Here is a 24,299-nt window from a genome sequence, read left to right on the forward strand (position 1 = left end):
GCACTTTCCAAGATTAAAGAAAATGAACACAGTTGGCAAAATATTGAGTCTTAAGGCCCGTTCACACTCTTGCAACCGAGTACGATTGAGAGAGACGAGATCTGTTAAAACTTCTTAAAATTTCTTAGGACGACGGTACACACAGGCATTCTGGCGCCATTTGTGCGGTGACCCTGGAAGTGCATTTTACAAGAGCGAAGGTTTCGCGGGATTTCCGAGGTCAAACGTGTGCAATACCTTTAAGAACGTCTTGTTTCTAACGTTGACAAACGTTTTTCGAGCCAAGAAAGAAAGGATAATGAGCAAGAGAAATAGTAAATATGCCGGACCGGCCAAGTTTACAGTACTACCCAATAGATGGCGCCAGTGTGTCCTCTCGTTGTAAGAGGTTTTAAGGAACCCAGTTTTAAGAGGTCGCAAGAGTGTGAACGGGCCTTTAGAGAACCATGCAGTGAACGGAAAACTTAACAGTATATGCGTTCTTGGCATTTCATCAGGTTGTCGGCAGGCCTCTTCACGATGTATATGTGCATTACCTTGGTATTTGTTGATTTTTTCTGGAAACAGGTGCCAGGAGGTACAGGCATAGACGATGTTAATTATATTCGTGCATCTGTACAGCTTTTTTTGTTATTTTATTTTAAAGCTTGCTATTTAGTTTTGAAAGAACTTCGTGGTTTCGATGGCGAAGTTGCAAACATTATATTGGTGCGCTCAGAACCAGTCCAAGGGTCAGAACTAATGCCAATGCATCAAAAAAAAAAAAAGAATGTGACCAGAAACAATGTCAGTTAATATGTTGTCAAGCTAGGCCTCGCAAATGTTAGCCGAATCGGGTCCACTAATACCCACCCATGTAGGAGGGTGTCTCGAGTGCCCATGCTTGTTGTTTAATAAGACCTTGAACATGATTCCTTACTACGGAGGGCTTGCATTACGAATTAGTTTTCTAGTTAACGGTGGTGTTCCTCTTAACAAACCATTGTATTAGGTGGTAGAAAATAAGAGTGAAGAAGTGAACTTTGGTCTTTAATGGCAGGTAGGTTCATATGGAATCATTTTTGCTCCAGTGGAGGCTCTAGTATGCACGACACTGAAGGGACTTTCCTTTCAGTCGACGGAGACAAGGGTACCACAAGATCCAGCGAGGGAAAGAGAACGAACTTCTTGATGTCAACGCCTTGCCACCTGCGTGGCTGTGCCCCGAACCGTGCAGTTTTTGCCGAGGTAAACAATTGGGCCATTTGAAAGTTTTGCGGGTAAATTAAAACATGACTCACTTGCATGCGTCGCTGTAAACAATCCAATGCAGCAGTGAAATTTGTGAGTTGCAGATAATGGTCACAGGTAGGATCGATAACCTCTACATTCTCAGAGTTCTGTGGACTAAGGGGCTGCCCAAAGATTACCCAGCAGCATGGCGCCCCGCTAGAGAGCACCAGTATATGTCGTACCATAGCCTCCTTTATAATGACAAAATCTGGCAGATTGCCACGAGAAGCGGTCGCCGAAACGGAAAAGGTGGAGTGGCATACAACGGAGAAGAGTCTCGCCGCAGCAGACGCGAAACAGGAAAAAAGTATGTTTTGGGTCCTCGCCACTGCAAAAGCTGTGTACTGACGGCCAGGTTCCCCGAGGAATGGCTCTTTAATGCTCTGTGCTACCAAATCCTCACGCTCCAAATCTGTGACCAGGCACTCAATGAATCCTTCGCCGAACTGGCAGGCTTTGTGAGTATAGAGGTGCTATGGTCATACTCTAATCCACTTTACTCCTTTTTTTTTTCAGTGGAGAGCATCTTTTTGTTTGCATTCTTAAAAAAAGAGGGTTAGACTTTTATGATTAAATTGGTGCGGACAACCACTAACAAGCTCTGTTAGCTGTCGTCAGGTCCTACACTATTCTTATCAATGCCGATCTTCGCAAAATAAAACAAGATGGGGAAGGGCAAGAGCGGAGGAAAGCCGTGCCGTTTGCGTGATCGATGTAACTACTCATGCTAAAGATAAATCACATGTAACTATGGTTGTTTAAGATAAATCTGTTTGAAAGGGTGTCTTCGCTATGCCAATCATTGTAAACATATTTTTTTTTAAAGCTGGAGACCAAGTGAGATAAGTATCATCTGCTGTCTTCTCAACTGGTTATTTGAATATCTTATTAGGAGTACTTGGCCATGACTTAAAACAAACCAAAGACCAGATTCGGGCTCATGTTGGAAGGCGGTTCTTTCCTGCCAAACTTCAGAAACATTTAACTAAGCAAAGATGATAAACAAATTACTATTAGTTTTATTGTCCCGCCATTTCTGCATGCAAAAGATGCCCATATCGGTACAGCACACGAAAAGTTATAGAATACTTTGTAATGCAGAGATGCATTATTTTGTTACTCGGATGGAGAATTTTGATGATTACTACCTTGTAGTAGGCCTTGTACACGAAGCGTTCCCTCAAATGCACACAGATGTTAAAGCAAGCTTTAAGCCCTCTTTAAATTCCATCGTGGCTTGCTTTTGTTACAACTAAAAAGGGAGCACAATAAGACGGGGACGAGAAAGGAAGAAATAAGCGCTCACTACCAACTAGTTTATTCAGAAAAAAAGTCTTCCCTTCCTTCCTTGTCCCGATCTTAATGTACTCTTTTTTTTCATTGCAGCCACGAGCAGCTTGCCCAGCACAGATTTTTATAATGCTTTCTTTGACTGTACTAAACACTCTCAGTAGATAAGCCCCAGTCTTGCCTCGCACCAAGCTTATGCAGGGTGCTGCAGAACGAGTTCAGCTAGACTTGGTACCCTCCCTTCTTTCCTCAGTAGGGACCGTGCCCCTTGTGCTTTAAGTGCTCTCAGTGCACTTACTGATATATTACTTGTCTTCCGATTGAGCCTTAAATTGATATTCTTTAGAAATAAAAAGTAGGCAATAGGAGCAGCAGCCTCCCCCACCCCTCCACTCTCTATCTCTCTCCATGGGAATATTTTAGGTTCCTCCTGATGGCTAAAATACATTTGAATGCAATGGTATGCATTTTCGTGGAGTCCATCTGCAACCTGACACATCATCAGAGTGTGTACCAACCTGAAATTCTCAGGTAAATCGTCAAAAAGTTGCCTTCATCAAGGAAAATGACCACTGAAAGTGGAACGGCGATACGGAACAAAGCTTGACGGTTGCGCATGGGCACGACTTTGCTGAATAACGTTTCCGAATTATGATCCTTCGACCCAGAAGTGGTCAGGAAGTTTTTATCAAAATAGTCAAGGGAAATTCTAGAAAAGTCAAGGAATTTGAAATCAGTAATTTGGTAGACACCCTGATGCACTGGTTCAACCGTACGAAACACTTCACAATTAAGTGAGAATTGGGGAAAGCGAAATATAGAAAGGCAGCAATGGGCGTCTGCTTCACTTTCCTTCACTCTGCTGCATGTTCTTTCCATCTATGACACTGTGGGCACTTAATATGTCCTCGACAATTTTACTTTGCTCACCTACAACTTCTAGTGACTTCCAGAACTTATTTGTTATCATTGGCTTTTTTTTCCCAGGACCCAGCAAAGACTTTCGGGAATCCGGCGTTACTTTTCACTGGAAAGCACCCACGGACATCTGGCAGCATGTGCGTTGTGTGCGAGGACCTATGAATCGACGTTCTGGACTTTTCAAAAAGAATCTCTCGGGTATTAGCCATATACTGAGCATAGAAAGGCCAGTATATGGGGGGGGGGGGGGATTGACGAAGCACACTTTTTGTGCTTGGGCACCCTCATGGGCAAAAAAATACAAAGATTTCGGTAAGAGCTGTGAAAGTTGTGACAGCACTCAGAGCACATTCCTAGAACAGGGAAAAACAATTACCAATAACGGTTACTGTTTTAATGTTTTCCATATGTATTTTGTAATATTCCAGCTATAATACAAAGGTTTGTGTGTTCTATTGTGTATCCAAACTTCTGTTAGATTTGTTTTTGTGCATCTGTTGATCTGAGGATACAAGCCATAAAAGAAGGAACTACAAGAAGAGAAACAAAGCTTTGAAAAAACAGCAAGTAGGCAAAGAAAGCTTTTAGGAAACTTGTTGTCTTTTTTTTTAATTCTATTTAATCCTCAACACCAAGCAGGCAAAGGAAGCCTTCACAAAACTTGTCATTGCAATTCATATTCGTTCTTGTCTAATAGTTATACCAGTTTTGTGTATTAGTGTTATTTATTATGATGTTATTTGTTTAGTTATCGTGATAAAACCCATGTGATAAGCCGAAGCAGGCTTTTGAGCCAATAGGTATAACATTAGTTTCTAATAAAGTAATTGTTTTAAATACTTGTGGTTTGATTTGCAGTACCTGCATGGTAGGACTCATGAAGTTGCATTTGCAGAAATGGCAGTGATATGAGCTGAAACAAAACAGCTATCTTTATTGTTAAATTTGAAGATTCCTGCAATCTATTGCCACCCTCCTGTCCACTCATATCAGGCATGAAGCAATAGAACATGCTCGTTCACACCAGCTCTTGCCAATAGTCTAGACATGTGATAAAAAAGATATACAAACTATTGTAAATGATAAGTATAATCAAACTAATAGAAAGTTAAGCTGCCGATTAAAAAAAAAAACTTTTACTTTTTTTGTTGTGTGCAAATTCCAATGTAACAAAACAATGCTGTCCTAAAAGCTTCTGTTGTGTTTCATGATAAATTTTAGAGCAGCATTCAGTTCAGCATCGTTAAGACCATCATCGTTCATTTTTCCATGTTTCATTACAGAAAATCGTAAGATATCAGTTCTGCATTTCGACGTTTACACTTGCAGACAATTGATGTTACCGCTTCTTTTAGATGGAATGGAAGTTTCCATTTCAACTTTTATACGTTCACACAGTTGATGTTACTACCCTTGTTTTAGGGAAATTCAAGTTGAACCTCGCTGGCGGCAAGAAGTCTCCTAACGATCAAAATGCATTCCTTCGTTCAACAAACTGATACTTGACTAGGGCTTCTATACTCCAGAAAAAGTGAGAGTCAGCACTGACTATCTTTCGGAGAGTCGCTCATACACTCCCATGACTCTTTTGCGATAGGAGTCGGGGGACTCTTCATAAAAGGAGGGTCCTCACAACTCTTGTCACAGAGTCACGGGGATTACCAGGAAGGAGTTGTGTGACTCTTTTTCTTCGTTGGATAAGAGTCTTGAAAGAGTCGCAGTTGACCACGTCGCCTGGAGTCGCCCATACACTACCATGACACCAGTGTGATGAGAGTTGCAGGACTCTTTTTTTAAATAAGAGTCAAGAGACTACAAACTGGAGTCGTAGAGGAGTCAAATCTGTAGCGCGCAAAGACCCCCCCCCCCCACAGGGAGTCGTGGCGACTCTCTTTAAAAAAAGAGTCGAGGGGCTCTACGAACTGGAGTCGTGGAGGCGTTTATTTTGCGGCGCGCCAATACCCCCCAGAGAGAGTCATAGCGACTCTTTTTTTTTAAGAGTGCAGTCATGTGTGCCAGAGAAAACATCAACGTGTGTGGGAGGGCCATGGTACTTGTCAAGACCAAATAGAAGGCCCTAATTCTACCTTTGCGGGTCGTCGCGAAAAAGAAAAGCACACTGTTGAATTTACATTTGGTAGTGGCACAAAGAATCCAAGTAGTGGGCCTGCACGGAATCGGGAGCGCACAAAATAGCATTATTGACAGAATTCCAGACGTGTTCGGGGCCGTGTTCGGCTGGCCTCTAGCAAGTGGCAGTCCACCTAGATAACATCTTGATTGGCAGCGAGATTGCGGAAGAACACGAATAATTGCTTTCCGAAATCCTGGAGCGCTTTTGGAAGGCGGGACTGCATGCAAACACGTCAAATTGCGTGTTGTACTCTGGTAGCTTAGAGTTTTGGGGACATTAAATAGACAGTGACGGCATCTACCCCAGCCAGGCATAAGTACAAGCCATCCACTAGGTGACCGCGCATACAAACGAGAACAAATTAAAATAGTTCGAAGTCCGGTGATTTTTTACATTCGATTCTTGAAAGGACGATTGTAGGTGGCGGACGTTTTCCACAGGTTTCTAGATAACGTGCCAGCATGGGAGTGGGCTCCAGTGAACCATAAGGCGTTCGATAGCCTTAAGCTATTGTTGACACATTTCAAGAGGGATGTTGTACTTGTGTTGTGATGCGATTCGTGACCAGTGGGAGTAGGGCCGGTGTTATCACATCGAGATAATTAGGGTCGCGAGCTGCCTATCGCTTACGCCTCAATGACACTACTAGGGGTGTGCGAATGCTGCTTCGAATCAAATAACGCAGCATAATTTTTATCTTCTGCACTGTTGAGAAACCCGACCGTCTTGGCTTTTTTTTTTTGCAGTGTAAAGGCTATGTACAGCTGCAACGGAAAAAGAGTGGCACAAGTCACCGATGACCGGAGCGGCAAAATCGCGACACGCGGCGCTATCGTTCCCGAGCGCGCCGATAGCGAGAGTGCCAGTCACGTTGCATCTATCAACGCGGGGGGGAAGGGGGGGGGGGGGGGGGGTTAGGTCGCAGAAATTTAAAGTATGAGATACCTTTCGAAGTGCGGGCTTGAGGATGGGCTGCTTTCTGCCGGCCACCCCCGCGTTGACACATGGAACGTGACTGGCACTCTCGCTATCGGCGCGCTCGGGAACGATAGCGCCGCGTGTCGCGATTTTGCCGCTCCTGTCGTCGGTCACTTGTGCTACTCTTTTTCCGTTGCAGCTGTACGGTGCAATGCTATTCGATTCAAACCACATTTCTCACACCCCTAAAAACCATGCTCAACATGATCGAGAAGATGTGTCCTTAGTGATTGGAGTTAGAAAAATGTCATCAGTATCTTTGTTGAAGATCCTTTTTTATTGTATCGGATCATAAACCTCTGCTGGGAAGTATCCAACCCCAGAAACAAATTCCTTTTGCACTCTCACCGCGAATGCTGCGATGGATGCTGAGTTTGTCGGCTTACACGTTCGTCCTCGAATATCGGCGCGCACTGAACTACTGTAATGCGGACTGTTTCAGCAAGCTGTCAGTGCTGGTAACCCGGAAAGAAGCCGAGGATCCCGGAGACGTGCTACTGCTAGAAGTTGTCCAGTTTCCACCGGTCATTAAAGCGACAGTGGCGACAGAGACATTGGAAGATTCTCACCTGTCCCAAGCTATAAAGGGGGCACGACAGGAATTTTCACAACATGTGCCTGCGGAGTTACGGGTCTACGAGGTGAGAAGTGATAAATGTTCGATAAAGATTTTTGTTTGTGGGGTACTAGAGTTATTCTGCACATGTCATTGAGGAAAGAGGTGTTGCTGCTGCTTCATGGGAACAACTCGGGAATAGCTGCCATGAAGGCTGTCGCACGATTATACGTCTGGCGATCAAAAACTAATCCGAACGTCGAAGTGTTTGTAAAACGCTGCAAACAATGCCAAAATAAAAGGTTATATGATAGCCACGCTTCAATGTGCATCAGTAAGCTGGTAGAGTCAGCGGTGGTGTCTTCATGTCAGAACACAAAAACCTAACGAGGCACCCAACCAAATGATCAGGGCCAGATGCCCGAAAACCACATTTGGTAGCTTAAAGACTGTTCAGACAGCTGTTGATAACGCCATCGCCTACTACAATGATGTAAATCTGCCACAAATCAATGTGTTGAAGCAATTAAGTGCCACCCCTGCTCCCCTGTGTGTATCTGCACTGACATCAATAGACTCGAAACGGATCCCGAAAAGCGACAACAGGCTTACAGATGAAGCCACACAGCACAGAAAAGACAGAAGAAACAAAGATAAAGGCTACAGTGGCGCTGCCCAAGAAAAAGACTACAATCCTGGAATGTTTTGTGATTTTTTCTCTGCGTTTTCTTTAAGACTTTTTTGTTCACAACATAAATTGTTGTCATTCATGTACCATTTTTTAGAAAAAAAAACGACAATGTAGTGTACTTCAATGAATTTCTTATGATGGCTGTGTTCATATCTTGAGCTTCGCACGAACAGAGTCAATGGTTGATGTTGGATTGTGTTCTTTATTAGACAAAACGCGTTGAAAGGTGGTGATTTTATTTTACGAAACATAAAAGAGATTCTTTCTTATCATCTTTTTACCGAAAACAATCACTTCTAGTTCCAGAAACCTAAGGGTACCGTAGCTCTCGGCCTACCGAGTTCGAGAATTTTGCGGTAAGTAATTGCCTTGAAAGAAGTACAAATGTAAAAAAAAATTAGAAATAAAAGGAAGAACTCAAATATTTTTTATTAATTGACATTGTTTCCAGAAGTTGTGTAATAATTTTCATCAACTTCGCTTATTTTATTACAATTCTCTAAGTCATTTTGTAAGTATAACTTTCAAACTCTCACCGCCTTTTCTTTATAATCCACCAATCACTGTGGCACGCGCGCGATGTGAGCAGCCAGTGGCATAGCTAGCGCTCGCAGCGTGCATGCTTTATAAGCTGTAGCTAATAAACCAATAAACGCCTTTTGATTCAACACGCAGCATTGTTTAGTGTCAATCATTGCCGCAGTCAATCTCATGATTCTGAGGATGTTAAAGATAAACGTTTCCCCTAATAAAATGTTTACCAGATGAACTTTGAAAGCACTAGGTAAACCGATCCATACCGAAAAAAACAGTAACTTTTCACTAACTGAATTACGGAACAAAACATCTAACTGGATTTTTGCTGGAAACCTGAAATCCCGTTTGCAGACAATTTTCAGGCTGCGAACTGGATCTCAAGTTTGCACCAAGACATCCAGTTAGATTCTCTGTTCCATAATCCAGTTAGCGAAAAGTTATACTGTTTTTTTTTCGGTAGGGGTGAACGTTGTAATTCTGAATATTTCAAATTAAAGGAATTACATCACGGGTGAAGTTTACAGACGACAACAGACTTTTAGTTAGCAACGACTAATGTTTATTTTCGGTCACAAAAACTTCCCGTGTCGTCCAGGATCCAGATTAGAAGTGGAGTAGGGCACGAGGGAAGGCGCATATTCGGGAGAGCGAATATGGACTGAGCCACCGTACCGTGACTATCCATGTTTTATGATATTTTCTAGTACTGGCAGTTTGCTCTCCTGGTTACGAGACCCGAACAGCTGGTAGGTCGGAATATTGAGTCGAACACCTGTACCTGGACGGGGAGGATTGAAACACTCTCCAACCGTGCAATGCTTGCCACATTGCAGATCGCGATGCCTATTCACGGGGGTATCATGCCAGCTCATGCCATACTGGTATGCCTCACAATCTTATTTTTGTTGGTCGGACGCAGTTTGTCTGGAAATGTTGCAATTGATCCGGATTCGCTAAGAAATGTGGTAAGTTCTTTTTTTATTATTATTTACATCTGTAATTTTTTACTGCTAAAGATATTAGTCAGGCAAGCTCAATATTAAGGGAATTACAGGGTTATAACTGTTACACAAAAAAGCTCGGAATTTGTAACTGGTGCCCTTCAGCAGTTCGATAAACAAAATTTATCTATTTTTGAGTCAACACAAAGCTAAACAAGCCTCAAACTGTGTTGCCGGTAGAAACTATTTATCTTCGGTATATATGAAGAGTGTTTATTATGATGACTGATTGTGATATAAACCTAATCTTTTCTACCTTGAAACCCCCGCCGAATGTCTTGGATTTTTTTACTAATTTGTATATGATTTCACTACCGTAAATTAAAAAAAAGCCCATCCAGAATGAAGGGATAAATGGTAAAAACACGGGTGGGCTATCTTTGGGAATGCCACAGCAAAACTCTATCAAAAATTAATATTAAACACCCTGGCATTGGTTACAGACCACGTGACGCGGGAAGTGATACCGCAGATGGTGGAAACCGCAAATTCGCTTTTGAGATGCGATAACCACGCGAGAATTCGCTACGAACTCCAGTGCCATGCAAAGGACACAGCAGGTAGCAGGCGCTGCAGGTTCGCCTTTCACAGCGCGAAGGACTCGCAGTAATTGTCGAGAACTCGCATCTTACGGGAACGAATACCGCAAATCTAGGATGCAGCAGGTTCAAACTTTATGGTGCAATAAACACGCCTAAAACAGCTCCAAACTTGCCTGTCACGGGAACGAATATCGCTCGCCCAGATCGCGAACGAAAACGCGGGGATCCGCTATAAAATTTATGACACAGGAACGGATACCGCAAATTGTGGATGCAGCGGATTCGCATGCGACGGTGCAACGTTCACGCGGGAACAACGCGCGTTTTGCGGGAGCCGATATCACGAGCGCGAATCGCGGACAAAAAAGCGGGAACCCGCTTTGTACTAGCTTCTCATACGTGCCGGTAAAGCAAATTGTGCGGTTTATGCAATTGCCGTCGGACATCGCGTGACGTCCTTCGAGATTCAGGGTGTGGGCGATGTTTCGGAATTTGTATGTTACAAATATTTATCCAGAAAAACAGGGTGGGCGATCTCTCGGACGCGGGGCGTTCGCTCGGAACTTTATGGTACTGTGAAGATGTCATAAATAAATATTTCCTTTTAATGATACCGCGCCGTTCGGAGAATGTTTATACTCAGTTTGCAATAGGATGTATGTGTGTACTATGTATTATCACTGTTCTTGTTGTGTGTGTGTTTCGGTGTTTTAATGTTTTCAGTTTAATGCGTAACTTGTAGCTTTTCAAGTTTGGTGTACCAGCACCAAGACGGGACGATTTTTTTCATGCGCACCTAATAAAAGTGGTTCGTTATTCCTCATTGTTGATCAAATTCTCTCTCTGACGTCTAAAACTCGCTCTGAATACAATGCTAATTGTCTTAAGAATATTTTAACTAAAACACCAGTAACAACATTATCAGTGGTACTTTATTTACTTTACTTGAATTTTTACGTCTTTCTACTTTAAAGTGTATTTGATTTATATCGGCAGCTATCTGTAGAGTGGACACAATAAAAGCCATATATGCACGATCACACCAGCTATCTCTGAGCAGAATACAGTAAACATATGCGTACATGTTTAGGAGTATATCGAGACAACACTATCATCATCAAGAAAAATTCAAACAGAACAGGGACGATACAATTATAAAAAAGATTATATGCAAAAATCTTGTATATTACTGACAGAATACGGCGAGAACGATACACCCACATTTCTGTGTCAGCACTGCTATAGAGAATATTCAAATGTTAAGTCAAATAAAAGCAAACTTGTGATTAATAAGCTACTCAGTTGCACCCCAAGTCTCAGTTTGTGTCAGTGCTGCTAAAAATTGTTAATCATTTGTATTTCAATGATGTTTTGCCCACTATTCCATTACGTTTACTTTATTTTATATTACCTATTTTGTTCAGTAAATTATTCCGTTCTTTTTGCACTCCAAGAAACGGACAACTAAAGTAATAATCATTTGATATCTATAATATTATATTTTACAGTTTAACAATTGAAATGTGTAGATGTATGAACATGGAATAGAATCAAGATGGAGGTCTAAAATTTACAAAAAACGACAAATAAAACAAAAAAATAAACATATTCTGAATAGATAAATTTCGCGCAGTCGCTTCTGAAAACATTCATTATTGCGTCAACCAATTTTAATAAAAATATATCTGACAGCCAGGCAATGATGACATTCATTCATTCATTCATTCATTCATTCATTTGTTTATTTTCTGTGCTCATGAACAGCTTGACGCCTTGGTAATGATGCACAACAAAATGTTCACAAGTCTTAAAAGCTACGAAATTTGGGTTAAAAACATCAATATCTGCTCCCCTGAGGGTATTGTAGAAGTGTTGAATACGGGTCATGGGACTGGTTGGGGTATGTGATTAACATGAAAAGTTGGAGAAACCCGCGAAACTCGACTCGGAACGTGAATATTAATAGCAGATGTAAGATATGGGCAATCAATTAATCCATGAATACATTTATACAAGAAAACAAGATCGCGCTCACGCCGTCTGGAACTCAAAGTAGGGCATTTGCATCGTTCCAAGAGTCTCGGATAAGAATAATAAACAGTACGACCAATGTAACGATCGTAAACAATTCGAAAAAAAAACGTTTTTGAACATTTTTCAATCATCTCTTGGCTCGTAGAACTAATATAATTCCAGACTACAGAGGAAAACTCCAACTTGGTCCGGATTAACGAGAAATATAACCGAAGAATACAGGTTGATGTGGAGAACTCACGCGTGACTCTAGAAATTGCTCCCCAGCTTACGCAAAGAGCCATTTATAAGGTTGTTAACATGAACAGTAAAGTATAACGAAGAGTCTATGAATACACCCAGATCACGCGTGCACTTGACTCTTCGCAGAGGATCAATGCCAATCTGGTAACAAAAGTTAATTTTTTCTACCTTTCTAGACAGACATAATAGGGTCATTCCATGTGAAACGTCCCAGACGTTGCGCTCGACCACCTCCGATTTCTAAAAAAAAAAATTCATGGGCTTCGGCCACAATGTCAGTAGCCATACCCTAAAACAGTTTTGACGAAAAAATTTTTTGATGACGTGAGCGCGATTTTAGTTTTTGAAAACAGCGTGAAACTAGGCATCACTCAATAATTTACGAAAAATCAGCTTTTTTATGAAACACCCAACAATATTTTTTTCTTCAATTTGCACGGTTGTCGGCTTATAATGTGGTTGAGTTTGTGCAGTTTTGTTTAATTTAAATATTTTTTACAATTACATAATTTTATTCAAAAATAAACATTTTTTGTCATTTTATTAAAAAATATATAATTGCTCTCGGGACCCAAAATAACTTTTTACTGGCTGTCCTTTAGGTATATAACCTATAAAACATATTTTAAACCGCTCAATTAAACATCTTGCAGTAAAAAAAAAAAAACCTGAAGTTGCCAAAAAGTGCGTTTTGACGCATAAAGAGCCGTTCATTCCACCCTGAGGTGGTTCAAGTAAAAATACAAAATATGGTGGGTTTGGAAGAACGATTGATCGTCTTTTGATTCTGAAAGTTTAATCAGAGTTATTTTTGTTTAAAGCGAGAAAACAATTTTTGAAGTTGAACTTTCGCACCACTACCCGGCGTCGCTTCTTAACGCCTCTTCGCCGCACAGCACGCCACCTGCGACGATAGCCGAAGTGATTAGGTCCAAAGAAACAACGGAGTTTGCTGCCCGGTTCCCCTCGTACCTCTTTTCTGGCTGTAAGGGAAGAAACGGCGGTTATCGTGTACTGATCGGGGGTGCCGCCAGTGCGTCGCCATAGCAGGCCGGCTTTGCCCTTTGTACCCGAAGGCGGCTCCTCACACTCCGAAACCCTATGCCTAATCGACGGGCGGCATCAGCTGACTTGGACGTCTGAAACGCGATAATATCGCTGCCAAATCTAGCCGTCACGCACTCTGCGGTGAAAAGCGGAACTATGATCCGGTTCGCGCTTAGTTGGAGCGCAGTGAAGGCTACAGGCGCGTGATCAAAGTCTGAAACGCGCTGATTCAGTATGTTAACTCGGACGCTTGAAGCATCGTCACAAGCCAAGAGTTCGCTTCTAGCATTATTTTCGGTCTATATTGTCAGTGCGGGAATCTTTACATGACCCATTGGAAATATTGAATGAACAAAGGCACGTGTCCGCACTATTGACACTGGGTATCGAGTCTCATTCCTTGCCTTTTGAGGAGCCCGCTTCTGCGCTAGTAAGCTAAGAAAGGGCTGACAAGCGAGAAGTTGGCTTTTGAACGACCATTTGAGATCCGAAATCTGTCGAAGAAAGAACTTCATTTTTCGTCAAGTACGTTGTACGGTGGTGTAACGATGGATCAAGCTGGTCCCTCTGGAGAAAGAAGTCAATCTACGGTTCCTGTGGATGCTGATCAGGGTACGTAGGAAAGCCGGCTTTATTTTCTACAATACAATGATAGTTGTTTTGTGTTCACTCGTGCCTACCCTGTCACAGTATCTGTATAGTTGCGGCCGCTGAAGTCATGACTTTTAAAACCAGATGGGCTAGCTATTTTTTTTAAGCTGGCCGTTTGTCGTACATGTAGTATGTGTTACGTTAGACATGTATAAGCCCAAGCTTTAGGGAAGGATGCGTTGGCTTATATTAAATACACATGGTTCGCCTTATACCTGTCACAAACCAATTAGCGGTATAAAAGTTCAAAGCCGAATGGCGTTTTGCGTACAAGGCTAGCTTCTGCACGTAAGGCGCATATGTGCCCGACATGTCATTTATGCGCAGCACGCAGATATGGCTCACATGAATGAAGGAGCAGTCATGTTGCATTTAAATTTCTTTTTCATTGCAAAAGCCGAACTTCCTCCGTGCTCCCTGGGTGCAAGGGGTTGCCATGTGACCACACAGACCAAGACGCGGTCCCTCATTAACGCTCAAGACCTGACGCACACGGATCGGCGGCTCCTTTCGCTCCATTCCGGGCGCCCACAAGGTGACATCCGTACAGTGTGTTCACATCATTATCAAGTATACCTTAAAAAGTACACATCACTGATTGCATCCAAGTGGTGTTCTAACCCTTTCTATGAACACGTCAAAAACCGCCGTGGATCAGCTGTAATTACAATAGCCTTGGCAGATGCGCACCCCAATTTAAACCTTATTCCTGGAAACCGACTTTGTCAAGCATGCCGGCGAAATTGTTTCGAATTGAAGAAGAGACCTACTTTCAAGCACCAGCACCACCTCTGGCTCGTGATGCCCCTTCTGAGCATGATGACCCCGAGGTAGCACTTGAGAGCGTGAACGAGGCCCTCGCAGCCGTTGAAGAGAGCCCTCTCCAACGAAAACGAGGGCGAATAAGCCGCGAGACATACGCCCAAAAGAAGGTTAGACAACTTAAAATCTCTGACGAAAGAAGAATTTATACATCTTTGGGTGTACAGCAGAAAAGAACTTCTCAGCCGAACCAGGATGAAGATTTTGTCTTGAGCGACTACGTGTCACTCATGCAAGATTTAAGAAACAAGTTTGACCTGGAGAAAAATAGAGAGAAAAAAATTACAACTTCTAACATTGGCCCCACCCTCCTGGTCTCGCGAAAAGATTATGAACTTCGTTGGAGCCTCGGAACGACAAGCGCGTCAAGCCGTAAAGGTCAGGTCAGAATCAGGAATATTGGGCACCGTGCCAAAAAGAAGAGGCCGCTCGGTCAGCGAAGAAGTTAAGGCCTCCATCATGGAGTTCTATCAGGACGACGCTGTCTCGTACTGCCTACCGGGAAAAAAGGACGTGCTACGTGGTCGCCAAAAGCGTCTGTTGTTGCTCAACTTGAAAGAAATGCACGAGGAATGGAAAAAAAGCTGCGATTTCAGGTGCAGTTTTTCAACATTCGCAAGTCTGCGGCCTTCACATTGTGTCCTAGCAGGGGGGAGCGGCACTCACACAGTTTGCGTGTGCATGAAACACCAAAATTTTAAGCTCATGCTTCACGCTACAGGATTAGACGAAAGCACCGAAGAACTTCTATCCACTACAGTATGTGATCTACACAATGAGGAGTGCATGCTTGACAGGTGTGCCAAATGCCCAAGTACCGATTTTGCTGATACTTTGCTCCGCAGCACTCCACTTCTTGACCCGGAAGAAACGGATTGCGTCCATGTGCAACAGTGGGTTAGCGGGGTGCGTTGCCAACTGGAAACCATTGTTCTGGCACCAGACGAGTTCCGCGAAAAATTCTTAGATATGCTGAAGGCACTGAAGGCTCACCACTTCGTGAGCAAACAACAGGCACGATACTTGCGGGAGCGCCAAGCAAACATAGGCAAACGCGAGGCAATAGTATTCATGGACTTCGCTGAAAATTATAGTTTAATCGTGCAGGACGCCCCGCAATCTTATCACTGGGTGAATACTCAGGCATCAGTACACCCCGTTGTTATTTACTTTCGCAAACAAGAAGCCACCATCCAAGAAATTTCTATAAAATCATTCAGTTTTATTTCTGACTGCCTGGAACACGACACGGTGGCTGTTCCTGTATTTCAGAGTGAAGTAATTAAGATATTGAAGCGAGACCTTCCGCACATTAGAAAAATTCACTACTTTTCAGATGGTGTGTCCTCTCAGTACAAGAATAAAAAAAAACTTTGCAAACCTCTGTCAGCACGAAAATGATTTCGGCATTTCCGCTGAATGGAATTTTTTCGCAACGTCCCACGGGAAGAGTGCTTGTGACGGAGTCGGGGGTACAGTGAAGCGTCTGGCAGCAAGGGCCAATCTTCGAAGTCCCTTCGAGAACCAAATCATGACCCGTACGTACGTCTCGTACTGCCTACCGGGAAAAAAGGACGTGCTACGTGGTCGCCAAAAGCGTCTGTTGTTGCTCAACTTGAAAGAAATGCACGAGGAATGGAAAAAAAGCTGCGATTTCAGGTGCAGTTTTTCAACATTCGCAAGTCTGCGGCCTTCACATTGTGTCCTAGCAGGGGGGAGCGGCACTCACACAGTTTGCGTGTGCATGAAACACCAAAATTTTAAGCTCATGCTTCACGCTACAGGATTAGACGAAAGCACCGAAGAACTTCTATCCACTACAGTATGTGATCTACACAATGAGGAGTGCATGCTTGACAGGTGTGCCAAATGCCCAAGTACCGATTTTGCTGATACTTTGCTCCGCAGCACTCCACTTCTTGACCCGGAAGAAACGGATTGCGTCCATGTGCAACAGTGGGTTAGCGGGGTGCGTTGCCAACTGGAAACCATTGTTCTGGCACCAGACGAGTTCCGCGAAAAATTCTTAGATATGCTGAAGGCACTGAAGGCTCACCACTTCGTGAGCAAACAACAGGCACGATACTTGCGGGAGCGCCAAGCAAACATAGGCAAACGCGAGGCAATAGTATTCATGGACTTCGCTGAAAATTATAGTTTAATCGTGCAGGACGCCCCGCAATCTTATCACTGGGTGAATACTCAGGCATCAGTACACCCCGTTGTTATTTACTTTCGCAAACAAGAAGCCACCATCCAAGAAATTTCTATAAAATCATTCAGTTTTATTTCTGACTGCCTAGAACACGACACGGTGGCTGTTCCTGTATTTCAGAGTGAAGTAATTAAGATATTGAAGCGAGACCTTCCGCACATTAGAAAAATTCACTACTTTTCAGATGGTGTGTCCTCTCAGTACAAGAATAAAAAAAAACTTTGCAAACCTCTGTCAGCACGAAAATGATTTCGGCATTTCCGCTGAATGGAATTTTTTCGCAACGTCCCACGGGAAGAGTGCTTGTGACGGAGTCGGGGGTACAGTGAAGCGTCTGGCAGCAAGGGCCAATCTTCGAAGTCCCTTCGAGAACCAAATCATGACCCCCCAGCAGCTGTTTACCTGGGCCAAAATAACATCGGGGGCATAACAATACTTTGGGTGCCGAAAGAAATGGTTGAAGAAAAACGAGCTCAACTCACTCCAAGATTTAGCTCAGCGGTCCCCGTCAAAGGGACAAGAAGTTACCATCACTTTAAGCCTGCGTCACCATCTACGCTACGTGCTGGACTTACGTCCTATTCAGCAACGCAAGAATTTGTCATTTCAAAGCCGATTTGAACACAAACGACGCGTGAGCCTTCAACGGCGCGCATTCGGCAACACCATATCACCTCGTCGTTCGAGATTGCCCGTTCACGGGTCTTTTGTGCTGCTGTTTACATCTGTCCTGACGTTAACAAGAGAGAGTGATCGGGTTCTGTATGTAGGAAACAGCTAGCTTACTAATGGATGCTCTGAACCGGCAGCGCTAAGCATCTCCTGACATCAAGACAGTGGAAGATCACAGGAGCACATCGCCGCGTAAAACGGTCGAAATGGGAAAAGCCATAAAGCAACAAGAGTGAAAAACAGCCCCTTTTCACCGAGATGTACCCGACAGCTCAAGGTCCTGCTCCCTACCTGCGTGGGCCCACCGTTACATAGTCGCACGCTTCGCCGGGCTCGACGGTGCCGTGCTGTGCAGAGAAGAGGCACAAGAAACGACACCAGGTTGCAACGTAAAAGCTCGACTTAAAAAAAAAGTTTTTTTTGTAATTAGAGCAAAATTATTTCAATTAAACTTTCAAAAACAAAAGGCAATAAACTCTTCTGTAAAAGTCACCATGTTTCGCATTTTTCTTCCGACCACCTCAAGGCAGAATTGACGGCTCTTTAAACGGCAGCACGAAATTTTGCACAAATTAAGTTGTTTTTTTCTGCAAGATATTTAATTGTACGGCCCGAAACTTTTTTTGTGCAGTATATTCACAGGGTTTCCAATAAGAATTTTAATCACCTGCAGCAACGAGATAGTTTGTAACCAAACTATCAAAAAGGCTAAAATTCTCATATATTACTTTTTTTTTTAAATTGCTTCAAGCGAATATCCATGATCCTTATTACACAACAATCAAAATACCATGTGGTTTTTAGGAAAAAATAGTCCACTGTTCTATAAAAATATCTTAATTTTCATCAATTAATAAACGACTCATAGTTTCACTCCTTTTTTCCGAGTTCAAACCGCCATCACCCTATGAAATTTGTTTCTCGTCAAAAATATTTTAGAGAAGCACCACAAACATTATGATGAAGAACCATTGATTTTATTTTAGGAATCGGAGGTCGCCGTGGGACCTTTGGCATGGCATGAAGAAGTCCACGTCAACTGATGCCGCCCGTCGATTAGGCATCGCGTTTAGGAGTATGAGGAACCGCCCTCGGGTACAATGGGCACAACGGGCCTGCTATGGCGACGCGCTGGCTGCACCCCCGATCAGTACACGATACCTGCCGTTTCTTCCCTTACAGCCAAAAAAGAGGGACGAGGGGAAGCGGGCAGCAACAAGGACTTAACAACATTGTTAAGTCCTTGTCTCATGTGTGGGTTGTTTTGTATCCATCCGGTTTGAAATGTCTGCAACAAAGGAGTTTATCTGTAGAGTGTGGCTGGGAAAAAGTTCCGTGGGTACTTAAAGGCTGTTTGAGAAATAAACCAGTTAGCTGAGTTTGAGACGTTCTCTGTGTCTGTTCCTTCTACTGAAAGTTCTTCCGATTTCTTCCACCGCAGTCTCAGGTGTAATACGACATGATGAGCTTTTACTGACGCCCGAGATCTGTGCCGGGAACGGTGTGTCTGAAATTATCTCGGCATACTCAGGCAGGAAGAAAGCGAACACGTGACAAATATTATGGCCATTAGCAACCGTCAAATGCGCTTTGAATTCGTTCGAGCACTTGTGTGAAGAATGTCGCACCGTGCGCCGGACGGGCATGAACCCCAGTGCGGTGCGCAGCGGGGTTCATGCCCGTCTGACGCACTTCCGGCGAACAGTGCGACATTCATCACACAAGTGCTCGACTTTTGCATTCTTAAAACGGTCTGTATGCTCGAATTTGCCTATATGATTGCAGGATAACTTTACGCGCATACGCGATGTTGAATATTAGTGGAATGCAAGCGGGTAGGGACTTCACTTCGTGCAGTGCTGCGGGTCAGTACAGATAACAGATAAGAAGTGTGTTAAAATTGAGCTTTTCAATGGCACCTCCGAGTTTTACCTCCCATACTCAGGCACATTAAGAAAAACAGTAATTGCAAAAAGTAATATTTCGTCTATGAACACACGAGCAAAACAAACTTCCTCATCAACAATACTAATGTAAAGGCGCGAGCTCGATGTATGCATACTGATTGTTTGCTACAGCTTGTTGATTCATACACAAGCAAGACCCCCGAGCACCCCAGCTTTTCAGCGTCGAGACTCCCAGCACTGGCTCGTCCACATACCTCGATTGGAACGCTAACAGGAAGGCTCAAGTACAAAAATACAACAAGCATGTGTTAAGACAAGCTATACGTCTCGGGCTTGTGCTAAAACTTCGAGGTCTGGCCATTTAGGTTAGTTTAGAGACCACAAATGACGCTTTCGGGACCAGAAAACAATCTCTTGTCGACGTGGCGATCGAAACCGAAACCATGCCACCCTCCTCCCTGGCCAACTAGTTCCCAGAGTGCAACGCGCGCCGTGTTGCATGCAAGACTTTATGGAAGTAGTCTATTAAAATGACTGAAATTATCAAAAATCTTGCGTTAATATGTTTCTGTGTCAAAGTCCTAAGCATTCGTTTATCGGACATCAGCTTCACAAAAAAAGTATTTATCTCAGCGACTTCTATATATTAGTCTGAAACTTTGCCAGATGCATTTTTTCTTGCATAATACTGTAATGACTGTGCCAATGAAGCCAGGTTATAAATAATATACAGTCATATAGAACTGTGAACTGTGAAGTCACGATGAAAGGAAAATTACTTGATATATTAACCTTTATTCACCTTCACTTCTCATAATAAACAACGGCGTACTTTCAGTCCCCTTAAAATTAACAAAAAAATCCTTCGTCGATTAAAACCGTAATATTTCCCGCGTCCTGCTATCACAGTTGAAACAGGTCGCAATGGTGGTTCAAGCTGAACTCGCGCTGAGCTGTATCCTGCCAGCTGTTGTCGATTCACACGACGAAAAAAAGAAAAACCGCTCGTAAAATCCTTTAACCTTTGGATATTAAACTTGTTTTCATAAAAAGTGTACACGTGGAGGCTCAGATAGTTTATAAGGTGCATTGCCTCAGTTAGTCGTTTATTGCCAAAGTATAGAATATAAAAAATGGGGGTACAAACAAACAGGGAAGGGCAAAATACATGCAAATATGTATCGAAATACAAATACAAAATACTTTGTCAAAATTGCATTTAATTACAAATCTAATTACATTTCCAAAAAGCATTTAGGTACAAGATACAAATACAACCAAATGTATTTGGTCTCCTCCAAATACTTTTCCAAATACATTCCTCAAAATTTGCGTCAGCGACTTCAGGCCACCTGCAACGGGTTTCTGGGTATCTCAATTTAATTTTGCATCGCACACTCGGGATTTAGTGTGCGAGGCTCTAGTAACGTAATAGAAATATAGTCACAAAAAAAATTTAATCAGCTTGGACGTAATTGACGCTTTACACAGGCGCCAGAATACAGCCGCCATTGCTGACCTTCTCTTGTTTTACCGAGATACCAAGCCACTAAAATTGGTGTGGACGAGCCTCCACAAAGGCCAATGCTGGGGAGCAAGACACAATAAAATCTAAGATGTCGATAACCTGGCCTGCTATGGTAATAATGAAGTGAAGAAAACGTAATAAGGGGGAACAAAAACTGATGGTCAGTTAAGGCGGCGCCCATGCACAGCTGCTGCAAAGCGTCTCTAGGTGAAAAAAGTACAGAGCTTCAAGCAGCTTGTTTTGTCGATTACGTTTTGGTATAGACCAACAAAGAACCGATACGACCAAGACGCGCAGCACTAGCTAGAGAATTTTTTATTGTTGCAACCCGCACCAGTTACGAAAATTTGGACGACCCGCGCATTTAGAATGTTCCAGGCAAAAATCTGGATGGAAATTAGGCTGGAAAGTATGACAAGTTGTCACAGGCACTTATTTAGCCCGTCTGCCTGTGAACTTCGATTTCGTCACTATTCTCGCCGTGGACTAGCGCCGTAATCACAAAGTCACTAAACGCTTGTGCTTGATTGACAGACACTGCATTCGGTGCAGAACGTAGTTTTCTTCCTGCTCTGGACAGAGACAATAAGTTTGAGGGATGTATTTTCGCCCACAAAATTGTATTTAATTACAATTGTATTTGAAATACCCACGTTTTAGTATTTAAATGCACAAGTCAAATACTTTACCCTATTTGTAATTAAATACAAATGCAAAATACACAAAGTATTTGAAATACGTATTTAAAATACTTGTATTTGAAATACTGCCCATCCCTGCAAACAAATAATAAACAACACGTTACTAGGCGATTATTGTTACCTGACCTATATACCCTTTTGCTATTTACAAATATGAACTGCCTACTGCGTTCCAAGCGACTTCCTGTTGCTCCGTCTTCGCAAGCCTGTCGAGCTTGCTTATGTAACCAGTGCTAGAAAGCATAAATTCTACGCGTACATCAAAGTTGGAGATTCAACGAAGGCCCCCGGCTGGTCGATTTAACGTCTTGGATAGGGCAAGTGGGTTTACAAGAATATTCGATGAGTTTTAAAATATCTCGCGCTTCTTCGGTTTTTTTTTTTTTGCGTTCAACTGGAGAATTGTAAGTTAAACAGTTATAAGACATTTCAAACAGCAGTGTTAGGGTGGCCTTTGTTCATACTTATTATGAACCGGAAGTTTTCTGGGACGTCAGAGGCTGGAACACCGCCTGGTGGCATTTGCCATGAAGGGGCATATTGGTTTGTACTTTCCGTGTTCCCATTCCTTCACCAACACAAATTTAAGTCAATGTAAAATTCGTTTCCAGTCGGAGCTGATCGCCACCAAAGGCTACCCGGTCGAAGAATACGAGGCTATCACCAGTGACGGTTACGTGATTGGCATTCAACGTATTCCAAGAGGCAAGAACGAAAATCCGGACCCACTTTTGACCAACAAGACGACCATATTGCTGCAACATGGCATGCTCGGTGCATCATCGGATTTCGTTTTTAATTTTCCTGACCAGAGCATGGGTAAGTACTTGAGGCTATATGAATGGTGACGATTGCTCCTTATATTTACATTCAGTTCGGAATTTTTCTCATGAGTACACATTGTTCTCTAGATAAAACTTTGTGTCTCCAATGCTCGTTACAAGACATTTGTATCCATTCAAGTTCCAATATCAGTCAGCAAGTTTATTAACTTTCTTAAAAAGGAGCAAGCCGTATTATTTTATGTTGAAACGATGCCTTCCAATGAAGAAAGATAAAGTACAATATACACGTAGGGTGTGTGTTTGAATAAAATTAAAATCTGGCCAAAATATAGAATCGCTGATTCATTCTAAAAACAAGCTGAAGCATGAGTTTTGACGAAAGAGAAAAGGTATTCTGTATATGAAAGAAAATGGGGAACTTTCGGTGCTCCAATGATCCGCATTGTTTAGAAGCCATGGCAGTGGCATGGTGCGTTCCCACGCTACGCCTTAAACTTGCACGGGTCATCTGAGCCAACGCAAGCATCGAAAGTATTAGGTTCTTTCTTTATATATTGAGTCATGAAGCATAAGTTACAAAGGTTACAAGTTTGGTGTAGCCTTAAACCTGGTTTGTTCCTCAGAATCATTTTACTATCGGCGAAACGAAAATAGATTGCACGAAGTTTTACACTTTCTGGTATGTATTTTGGCACGCATTCCTAAAAAAAAAAAGAGAAGTTTTGAAATCAAGGCTTATTCATTCATAACTTATATAAAACATAAAAATTATAAAGTAACATTGTTGTTTCGAGATGTCGTTTTTTTTTCTCTCTCTCTTTTGGAAAGCGTTGAAAATTTTGGCTTGAAGCGTCTGAGCCTCAAGACCGTTTCTGCACGCATTCCGAATATTAGTATTCTTCAAAAGCCAGCAAGACCATCTCTTTTTTTTTTTATGGGGCAGCGTTGGAGTGTAGAGGCGAAACTGTTTGACAAAATCGAAATATAAAAATAACAGAAAAGTTTACCTCGACGTAGATGTTAAAGAATGAATCGTAAACTATTATTCGCGTAGCAATATATTTTTTACGTTATGCTTAAGTGCGTTATAACACAGTGCGTCTAGCTTCAACATAATGAGTCCATTACCGATATGCAGTCACCTGCGCGAGACCACATGGCTCATTGTACCTGTACAGTGTGCCATAATAAAGCACTCACCTCCCGCGGAACACTGAGGGGACACACCTCCCGCGAGTATTCCCTCAGGTGGTCATTTAGGCACCTGCCGGTCTGCCCTATATCCTCCCCCCTCCCACGAAAAAGGGATGGTATAAACCACCTGCAGGAAGGCAGGAAGGCAGTGCAGGAAGGAGGTGCAGGAAGGAATGCCAGTGCAGGTGAGCGAACCCCCCGACGACTCCATGCATCCAATAGTCGTACACCGTATGACGTGCGACGGTTGTTCGCCCAGATACGAAGGCACGCGCGTATTGGGAGGACACCGGCAGAGATTCGGCAGGGAAGTCGCCGAATCGTACGCCATTAAGAGCTCGGTCACTAACGTTGCTTAGGCTTCTCTGGCCCTTTCCGACAGGGAGATGAATTTCCTCCATCCCGAACTCGGTGGAAGGGACCAGAGGCCTTGAGGAAAGGCCGCGAATAACCCGTTTTTCCCCCTCCTCCCCTCCTCTTTTTTCAGCCCCCCCCCCCTTTTTCCTTCTCTGCTCCCTCCCCTGAACCTGCTCGATGGCCGTGGTTTGAACGGAAACGAAATAAATGTCGTTGAGAGT

The 24,299-nt window shown here is 43.0% G+C and overlaps 1 protein-coding gene across 1 annotated transcript in view; it reads left to right on the forward strand.

Moving 5' to 3' along the window:
- Positions 1 to 22,733, forward strand: part of LOC115312187 (lipase member M-like) — a 128,515-nt gene extending 105,782 nt beyond the window's left edge. The window contains exons 5-6 of the mRNA XM_042291590.1: positions 22,354 to 22,561; positions 22,654 to 22,733. Of these exons, the coding sequence (XP_042147524.1) occupies positions 22,354 to 22,561; positions 22,654 to 22,733 (288 nt within the window). The remainder of the gene's footprint in view (positions 1 to 22,353; positions 22,562 to 22,653) is intronic.
- The last annotated feature ends 1,566 nt before the right edge of the window (positions 22,734 to 24,299 follow it).

Source organism: Ixodes scapularis, unplaced genomic scaffold, assembly GCF_016920785.2.
Source record: "Ixodes scapularis isolate PalLabHiFi unplaced genomic scaffold, ASM1692078v2 PGA_scaffold2__306_contigs__length_199485367, whole genome shotgun sequence".
Lineage (NCBI taxonomy): Eukaryota > Metazoa > Arthropoda > Arachnida > Ixodida > Ixodidae > Ixodes > Ixodes scapularis.